Here is a 10248-nt window from a genome sequence, read left to right as displayed (position 1 = left end):
TTCTGGTATTTTGAATATTTCACCATTCTCTACCTTTTGCTTTATATATATAGATATAGATAATAATTATAAATGACCCTGCGACAATTTCTATAACGTCTTTATCTTCTTAACCAATAATAACAAACCACTCTTTTTTCTATTCTTTTTTTAATGAAAAAAAAAAAGTTTAGAGGGAAATTGGCTACTTTCACTATCAACGCCAGGGCATACCCACAACCTCGAGTTGAAAGGACTTATGCATGACACCCAACTGCCAATTGCCATTAATTTAAATTTATATAAAAGTTTACAAATCGCACGCCAATAAGAACTACTGACAGCGGGACTGAGGATCTCAACCATCCACTCTCTTCGTTACTGAGTGACTGAGGATCTCACAGTGCTGCCCCTGCATATATATGGTCTCCAAAACAAAAATCAAAACCTACCCAGACAGCTTTATGATTTCATCTGCCATTGAAGTAAGTGAACTCCGGCGGTAGTTGCACGGGTGAAAACAAAGACTCATAATGCACCTTAATTAAGTAGCTGGAAAACTGTCATTCTCTTGACAGATACTCAGTGGTCAAAATTGAACTTGCAATTGGTCAAAATCACATCTACTTTATTTTGGCTTTCAATTGCTTACAGGATTATTTGTAGAGTTTTTTCTATTTAAATTCAGAAAGCACTTCTCTTTAGTCACTCCATACTTTAAGTTTATCTCAACTTTTAATTTAAATGTTTACAATTTTTAAGAAAATCCCAATATCTTTCCAAATTACCTCTAAATACACACAATAAAAATAAAAATAAAAATAAAAACTCATCACCTCACATCCACATCCCGCTATCTTGCCCCTCACTACTAGCTAGAGCTATGGTTTTATTACAGAGAAAGAAAAATAATATGTTTTAAGTAGTTGAGTTGGGAGGCAAAGAAACTAGAACAAGACTCATATCCTCTTTCATTCATGAGTAAGCCGTACTTTTACACACACAGTCCAATTTCATCTTCAATTTGGCAAACAAACTAAAGAACACTGATTTTTTTACAAGTTAAAACAGAGTGTGGTGTTTTTGGGGTTTCAGACTTTCAGTTTTATTGCTATTTCTTTATGTACTCTTCCAAGTTCCAAACTTTCCTCTCTTTATTTGCTTTATGGAAAAATTCAACCCCCTAAAGATTTTTATTACAGAGATAGAAAAATAAAATATGAAGATCTTTATTTACTATCCTCTCTTTATTTGCTTTATAGAGAAATTCAACCCCAAAAGATTTGTATTTTTCTGAAACTTAATATGAAAAGTGGTATGGTGTGTGTATAGATGTATTAGAGTTAAATATTAAGTTGGATGACCTTTTTTGTCCTTTTACATAATAATAAAACTTAAGAGCTTAATGATTTAAGTATTGGAATGAACAAAGAAAAGTGTGGGGTTTAAATAGAAAAACTCTTATTTGACTCGTGGCTTCACGGCCATGACACCACCACCACAACAACACAGCTACGACCAACAAGACTACCATGGATTTTAATTGAAGTGATGTTATGGAATAAGGACCCGCATGTAGGTTCATCAGACTGAAAAATCTTTAAAATGGAATAAAATTGAAGGACAATTTCGCCTTTATTCTCAACACCCACCAACCCTGACACAATATTAAAGGTGGAGTTGAGAATTTGATTTGATTTGTTTTTTAACTTTTCAAAGGATTGGGATGCGTAGATCAGTGCTCGCTGGATTTGTTGAGGTCAGGAAGATGGAAATAATATGGAGAGTTAAAAGAAAAAATTTATTTTCTTTTTAAAATTTGTTTTATTTTTAGGGTTTTAGAAGTCATTTTACAGAGGGATAAATTTATCTTTAAATTTTTTAAAATAAGATGGGTGGAAAAATAGGACAGGTGAGTAAAAATAACAGCACTCTTCATTAATCACATAAGAAAATAATACATAGTCAGAAACTAACATGTTAAGAGACGGTCTCATTAAAACCTTCTCGGAATGCAAAATTGAATAACACCAATCCTCAAAATTAAGATGTTTCACATGACAAATTTTTCTGCGTACAATGCACCACCACCACATCAGTCCATGACAACAACATTTTCTCCTTTTTGATTCCTTTGATTGATTAATCTCTTTAGTTGTCTCCCTCGTTCTCTCTCAAAAAAAAATTTCCTTCGATTTAAATGTGGGGCTTTGCACTGCATGAGATTACCATATTCATATTTTATTACAACTTAATATACCTAATATATATTTAATTTAAACTCTTGCTGGCTTAGGTTATCTTATTAACTAACGATTGATGAAGTCTTATAAATACAAGTTCTCAATAAATAAAAAAGTACCAAACAAAATATATGAGAATTTTCTTATATGTATTCTTCTCCAACTTAGAAGTTTATTGGAAAAAGAAAGGGAAAAAAAAAAAAGAACGATAGTTTTGAAGAATTTACTCCAAATTATATTTCAGGCCAAGCGTGCAAATTACATGATAGCAAGTGTGGGTTAGGCAGCCTATTTGGGTGTTTGTTCCCCATCTCATCGAGAATTTTTTTTGTATTGTTTTTTTTTTTTCATACATCAGCATCAAAGTGGGTACCACACTTACCACGTCATCAATTTAACAGAAAAATTAACGATGAAGTTGATGGATGGCGTAATTTGGTCAAATTTAAAAACGTTGGATACCAAATTTATGAAATTGAAACCTTAAGGTTCATTTCGATATGGCAAGAGTAACATGTCAATAGTCTTAAAAGAAGAAAGCAATACGAAGAGTTATGAAAATGTGTTAGAAGAGAGGAAGAAGAATTTATTTGGTCACCAAACAAAAGTGGACCAAAAATAGGAAAAGCTCTTCCCACCGGTACCAACTACCAAGTGAACCAGAAGAGCAGCATGTCTTGGACTTGGTATACTTTCTGAACCACAACCCAACGTTGCTATGCTTTTCATTTGGTTGAGGAATTAATTCTGTCCATTAAACTTAGAAGACGTGACATAAGATATTGGACAGCACACATTCATGGCACGGCCAAGATTTTGACTTGGTTAGGTGCGTGCTTTTAATATTTGGAGCTTGTTTTTATATGTCTTCAAATTTGAAATGAAATTTATGACGTGACAACTAACAAACCGAATCATTTTCTCTTCTGTATGCTTGTGTATAATTATGCAAAAACAATAAAAGAAATCATTCATGATTCTTAATCACAAATACTATCAACTTCAAGATTACCGTATATTAATCCGTATGGCTTCCTGACTAATAATTCGGAATGGTAATTTCCCCCGTCAACTCGGTCCCCTCAGGGACGTTGTTAATCCCTAGCCTAATGAATAATTTTAGGCGATTTCGTTCTTAATTCTCGTAATATATAGGACAACTTTAAATTTATGAATAATTATCAACATATTTGAGACCTAATAGCACAAAGGTTATCTTCCTGGGAAATTTTCTAGTCACAGTTAAATGCTGTTATTAGCATTATAATTAACGAGCTAAATTAAATTATTAGGAAAATTTCACCGTCTTTTTGGGGCTATGTTCTTCATCTCGTTGTACATTCTCTATTGCCCCTTCACTAATGGAATTGCTACGGCCATCAAATAAAGAAAGAAAATTTACACAGCGATTACACGAGATTTCGAAATAGTTGTGCATAAGCCTCAATCAAATGACAGTAAATGAAAACAGCATCTCTAAGTACCATAATTCCAATGCTTGAGCAAGATCATAAAATACCTTAAGCTATAAAGTCGAATTAATGAGCTCCATGAGCCTTTAGTGGACTCCCAGAAAAGAGATATACAAAAGGAGTGTTTTATTTGGTCTGAGGAGAAGAAAGGAAAAGAACTTTTATATTTCTGTTTTGTTAACAGGCTAATGATATGATTGGGCAAATTTGCTCTTATCCCCCCAGACTCCCAAGAAAATATTTGACAATGACAAATGAAAATCAAAGTGCAGAAGGAAGAAAACCAACAGAGTTCAGGAAACAATCAAGTAGTGAAGACTAGCTACTAAAAATTGAAAATTAGTACTAGGAACACCAAACTGATGCCTAAGATTTGACATCCCTACTAAGAGGAACAAATTGTTACAACTTTCATTATATGCTGTGCGCCACCCTTCAGGGGTGTTAAGCAAAGGCCTATTTCAAGGGAGCTGAAGCTAGCTTTTCAAAATCCGACCGAGCACTCTGAATGGTTTCACTCATGGCATCCACAAGCTTTTGCAATCTAGCAATCTCAAGATCTTTCGCCCCCACTTGTAACTTCACTGATGCCTGTTTCTCCTCTAACTCAATTATTTTCTTCGCTAAACAGTCGGCCTCTTCTACAAGCTTTGTCTTTTCATGAGAATGCTCCCTGATCTTACTTTCAGCATCTTTTGACTCGACCTGAAACTGCCCTTGCCTCTCTTTAACAGACAATAAAAGATTCACGCGCTCACGTAGAACTGTTACATTAAATCCATACTTTTCCAGGTCAAGAAGACTCTCTAAAATGCTATTGAAAACATCTTTGGGCTCATCAAAGTGCAGCCTGGATATTTTCTCCGCCAGTCTGGAAAAGGTTATCATATTGCCAATTGCTGATCCCTCACGATATTCTTCTTTGCATTGACCCAAAGGACGGAAGTGCGGACTTTGTGGTATCATTCTGAATACTTCTAATGTTTCAATTGCCTTCCACACAGGAGAGCTTTTAACAAAAGGCAAGCCTCCTTTCTCATCTTGCCCACTGCCACTGACTGCATCAACTGCAAGAGATTCCCTCCTTGCTACCTCAACTGGTTCTCTAAAATTCCCATCAGGGGATGATCCTATAAAGAAAACAGATACAGTCAAATTATCTACTTCCACAGGGAAAAAATTAATATAGGAAGTAGCTTACTTGATTCACCCACGCTTGCAGGATGCTGCATCCCTCCAAACCACATGGATAAAGGTCTGTCATCATCATCTGCTCCAACACAGGTCCTTGCAGGTTCATTTGTCATGCACCTTGTTCCAGGAAACTCAGCTGTTTTTCTTCTAGAAGCATCTTGTGAATCTACAAAAATTCCAGATATGGTTCCAGTTCCAGAAAACACAAGGTCAATCGAAAGCTAAGAAATACTCCCTTTGACTCTAATTTTTTTTCTTTGAGAAGAGTTGTTAGACAGGAAGGAAGTGTTTAGCTAGACCACCTTTTGAAACAATCTAATTGTGTGCAAATGGTGAAAATAGTTAATTCTTTTCAAATTTTCGTGTTTCCAGTAACTTTTCAGAAGTATTGTTTGCTTCATGTCCTTCCTCTCTTCTATGAATGCTTCTCATGTTAAGAGTTCCTCACTGATAGGCTGAAAAATGAAACCAAGTTGCACAATCTCAAACCTGTAGAGTCCATCCCTCTGAGCACATGCAAAGCAACTTCCTCAAGCGTCTGATCTTCTGCAACATTTCCATCGGCAACTTGTCCCAATCCATTCTGCCCCTTGACTACAATCCAAAAGCATAGATGTTTAACAAAAAATTCATTGCCCAAAGTAACAGATCTTTTCTTTTGAGATAAGTTGGCCAAAGTACACGTGTTACCCCCTATAGGTTGCTAATAGCTTCCATTTGAACAATGTCAATTAACAGTCAAACGGTAACTAGAGAGACCAAATTGACACAAATAAGAAAATTAGATAGTTCACATTGATCCAATTAGAACCAAAGGGACCAAACTGAAATACCTTGAGAAGTGCGCCGTTGAGATTGTTCAATCTAAAACTTAGCAAACTAGAGGGCTTAAAATGTACTTTTACTGAATCTAAAATATCAAAAGATGATTTTACTTTGAAGGCCTTTTACCTCCTTCTGAAGCTTGTGGGCCTACAACCACTAATTTTCGAGGTCTGCCCCTCTTTCTTTTATGAGTACTTCCGCCAGCTGGTTGCTGCTTAAACTCCTGCTCAAATACAGATAAACATCCATAGGCAAAAGCATTGAGTAGAAAAACAAACATAAGTACATAAAATATAATTTTTACTGTGGACCTCTCACTCCATGATTATACCATGTCTGGAAAAAGAACCAGGCTACGGAGCAGGTTAGCGAAAATTGAATCACTGCCAAGTTCAGCTGACATAACCTGAGTGTTAATAGCTTATTTTAGATAATATCCAATGTTGTCATTGTTGATAGCTTAAATCCCTAATGTTTCATGTTCCTACTTTTCGACATACTTGAATAAAAGGGCCTAGTCCATAGAATAGATAAATCATTAAATAGAAACTTTACACTTCTTTCGTTTTTTATTTTACATGATTTATATATTTTTCTCTTTAGTAATTTGCAATTTGAAATCAAGTTCTGGCTCAGGACGACTAACACCCAAACAACAATCCACTTTGCCTACAAGAAGTGACATGGCTAATCCCTTCTCAAATGATCCAAACGAATTCCATTTTTTTCTTTCCTTAGAGAACAGCATAGTTCTAGCTCTCTCTGGGACTGGGAGAACCCACTAAGCAGTTTAATTTAAAATTATTTATTACTCCTTTGGTTATGGGTCCTTTTTTTTAGCATATAGCCTACCATGCTCTTTTCTTGTGCAGGATCATTAGGAAGCTGGCATGGATTTTCAGCCAGTGAACCATCCTTTTCCTTAGCTTTTGACCTGACAGTGAGAGGCACTTCAGCTTCCTTACTTATCCCCTCCTTCTGAATTATTTTTCCAGCAGAATTAACACTTGCGTACTCTTCCTTACCTGCAAATTATTAAGAACCAAATGTCTCTCAAATAAGAAACCTAATCAGCGCAGGGTCTATTGACGAACATATATACCCTTTTCTTTTTCTCTCTTTTGGCTAGGCAGTGCACAGATATACCCTGAAAAGCATAAAGAACAAAATTTCTTTCAAACAAGAAACCCAACCAGTGCAGGGTCTACTGATGAACATATATACCTTTTTCTTTTTCTGTCTTTTGGCTATGCAGTACACATATTTACCTGCTTGGGTCAATCGGCTTCCAAATGGAGACTTTGTACGTCTTCCTTTACTTGTTACAGGATGTACCCATTGGCTATCCACTTCACCGTCTCTCTCTTCCTTAGTCTTCTACACATAACGAATATGTTGATCATAAACACGGGGTCACAGAAAACAAAATTAAGGAAGTAGTGACCAGATTATCAATGCCTGTCAAGGAAGGGGAAATAGGACAACACACCATTTACTCCAGATCAATTTTTTCTACTACATACTTAAGACATAGCACTGCTACTAACCACTGTAACCAATCATTTAGGCACAAGAAATACGTGTGCACCGGCTATGTGTGTGTGACCGGTTTCATGGAAACAACAAACATTGTGGCATCAATGACACATTGCATCACATGATTGACACAAGAAAATAAACGTTAAGGAAAGACATTTCAACTCACAACATTATTTTCCTCAAGCAAGCTCTCTGTTTTAAGAAGTTGATGGCTAACAACAGGTTTTCTTGATCGTCTTGTTCCTCTAACTCCTCTACTCACTGTGGCTAATTCATGGAGCATTTCTTTATTGTCAGGCATTTTCCTCAACTGACGTGCTGTAATGGCTGTAATGGATGATGTGGCCTCTGCAGCTTTGTCATCCTTTAACTTTTTTAAAGGACCCGAGTCTGTAGCAGTAACATTACGGGCTAACATCTTTTTGCTCTTGATGCTCCGGGGATAACTTGACTGCTCCAAAAGACTCTTCCCTGAATTTTTTGATTCAGGGTTATCCTCTACAGCACCCAAATTTTCAAGTTGAGTAGCCACTTCAACATGGTTGGAATCGTTTTGAGCATGCAATACATGATCTTTATTTTGTGGAGAATCTGAAGCAGCCAATACCTCCTGGAAGGAAGTCTGATTAGTTACTAATAAAATAAATATAATCCATAAGAGACACTAGCTAAACTTCAACTCAAGCAAGCAGCTAATGCTACAAAAAATATGAAACCTCACTGTATTCCAAGACACCCTTCTCTCCTCCCCTCCTCCAATCCCCCCCGCCCCTACCCCTCTCTCTCTCTCTCTCTCTCTCTCTCTCTCTCTCTCTCTCTCTCACACACTCTCTCTCTCTCTCTCATACTCGGAAAAATAGATAACTTCGATCCACCAACTCATTTACCATCTTTCCATTCCAGAATGGGTCTTATGACTGAGAAACTAAGTTCCTTACCCTAAATCCTGTGCTTGAAATGATGGTATACAGCCTCTCAGCTAAAACATTGGAAATAACACCGGCCCGCCAAGAAATATCAAGAAAGCATCTACCTTTTTGAGCAACTCATAACTTCTATTTGTATAATGAGAAAGGGGAGGGGGGATAGGATGGAAATCTACAGTATCTTTCTGAACCCTAGCATCTGAATTCTCATACTTCACCAGAAAGGTCTTATCCTCGATTTCTTTTAGAACAATTGCAGGGAACCAATCATCAAATAAATTTTCTTTGTCAAACCTAACTTCTACATCTGATCCCGAGCTGAAAATGGACCCTTCCATTTGCTTTCCATTGAAATATCAGATCAGTTGAATCCCAATAAAATTAACCATAACATATATTTTCAATTCTAGCTGAAAAGGACAAATTCATAAATGCACAAAGCCTATGCAAGCCCCAAGTAATTGCATTTATTTGTTAATCGAGTTATGAAACCTAAAAATGAACTGAATAGAATAAGCAAGAAGCTAGAGCAATGCGGTTACTTTCCATTCGGATAATCGCATTTGCATAGATCCATTAATTTTCACATTTATAAGTTCAAACATGTTATTACGCTAGGAAGAACATGTGGTAATAAAACATCCAATGGAGCCATTTAATTTCATAAAAGATCAGATTTCAAGATAATTCATAAAATCAATTAAACCCACATATACCACCCCCTAATTCCACACAGTACACAGATCAACACAACCCATCAATATCATATTACATTTCAGTCACAAAATGCAGTATCTGATTCAACAATATATTAAACCTAAGAATAACTTCCATCAAAGCTACAGCTGTAATTCATTTGTAGCACTAGTTGCAGAGAAAAAATTACCATTTCGGACTTCACAGTAATGTGCTTTCCTTACATGCATGAATACTCATGATTAAGAGACTAATTAACCGCAAGAAAAGAAAAGAAAAGAAAAAAAACCCACCAAGAAAAAACGAAAGAAACAATATTTAAGAGGGAAAGAAAAAAAAAAAGCCCAGGTCACCACCAAGATAGCATACCTGCTTATTGGGCCGAACCCATTTGCCAGCATCCCAATCTTGATGCAATCTGAGACGCTCTCTCTCAAATTCAATCAAATCTGGAGGGAATTCAAACACCACTGTGTACTTGGAATTGTCAAGAACCTTTTTTACAACTCCAGTCCACCATCCATCTTTATAATCCGCATCGACCACGTCACCCTCCTCAAAGTTTTGGTCACCCAATGGAGGCGGCACAGGCCTCAAGTAAGCCGAATCAACGTACTCTTTGAGCTGCTGAGAGCCATCTTCGGTGACCAAGCTCTTGTACTCCACCAAGGCCCTTTTCCTCTTCTTTGAGGCTAAGTTTGTGGGACTTGTGACGATGGTGGCTCTGAACCAGGCGCCTTTGAACCCTTCCTCGTCGCTCCTCACTTCTACGGCCGAGCCTACGCTGAATAATTGGAGCTGCTGCTGGTGTTCGTTGCCCTCCAAGCCTGCCATTGTTGTTGAATAGCAAAAACCCTAAAATGGGTACTGGGTACTTTCGGTAGTATAACTACTTTCTCTACCAATCTACGCGGTCAAACCTGTAATTTTGGGAGACGCTGTTACCAAGATTTACAGTAGCTCTGTTTTAACACAGAAAAAAGAAGAGTGCTTTCACTCTTTTTTCTTGAAAGAAAATGTTAAGCACATCATTTCTCGCTTGAGCGTAGTGATTTCTAACCGTTAGATGCATGCATGTCACATTGTGAGTTTCATATATATTTTTATAATTAAAAGTTACGTTTTTACACATCGACGGTTTCTCTTAAGTTTTTCACTTTTTAAAATCTGACTGAAGTTTTAACCGTTATATGCATGTACGTCACGTGATGAGTTTCATATGCAATCATAGACAAACATCATGTATTAACGCACCGATGAAATTTCCTAGTTTTTCTCTTTTAGAAATTTAACTCAAGTTTCAGATGAATTTGAGGTTGAAGTCACACATCTGCGCATAGGGGAACTTCTCATAAGCTTTTCTCAATTGTAAAT

General features: G+C 36.6%; 1 protein-coding gene across 5 annotated transcripts; it reads right to left on the bottom strand.

The window, feature by feature from the left end:
• On the bottom strand, positions 3837-9870 carry LOC18788036 (DUF724 domain-containing protein 7). 5 transcript variants are annotated; one of them, XM_020559538.1, is made up of 10 exons: positions 9244-9870; positions 7419-7862; positions 6982-7090; positions 6816-6860; positions 6566-6738; positions 6045-6119; positions 5840-5936; positions 5378-5482; positions 4896-5054; positions 3837-4824 (listed from the first exon to the last, which is right to left on the bottom strand). In XM_020559538.1, exons 1-10 carry the CDS (start codon positions 9706-9708, stop codon positions 4151-4153), a joined length of 2346 nt encoding a protein of 781 aa, XP_020415127.1. In that variant the 5' UTR covers positions 9709-9870; the 3' UTR covers positions 3837-4150. The 5 variants fall into 5 exon arrangements, with proteins under 5 accessions (XP_020415127.1, XP_020415128.1, XP_020415130.1 ...); XM_020559539.1 differs by having other exon boundaries at positions 6982-7087; XM_020559541.1 differs by lacking the exon at positions 6045-6119.

This window comes from Prunus persica, chromosome G3 (assembly GCF_000346465.2).
Source record: "Prunus persica cultivar Lovell chromosome G3, Prunus_persica_NCBIv2, whole genome shotgun sequence".
Classification (NCBI taxonomy): domain Eukaryota; kingdom Viridiplantae; phylum Streptophyta; class Magnoliopsida; order Rosales; family Rosaceae; genus Prunus; species Prunus persica.
This window is presented reverse-complemented; position numbering and strand designations above follow the sequence as displayed.

Coding starts and splice junctions, on each gene's coding strand:
- LOC18788036 (XM_020559538.1), bottom strand. CDS start 9,708: ATGGCAGGCTTGGAGGGCAACGAACACCAGCAGCAGCTCCAATTATTC. Junction 6,861..6,981: donor AAGCCGATTGACCCAAGCAG/GTAAATATGTGT, acceptor TATGCTTTTCAG/GGTATATCTGTGCACTGCCT. Junction 5,483..5,839: donor CCCACAAGCTTCAGAAGGAG/GTAAAAGGCCTT, acceptor TTTGGATTGTAG/TCAAGGGGCAGAATGGATTG.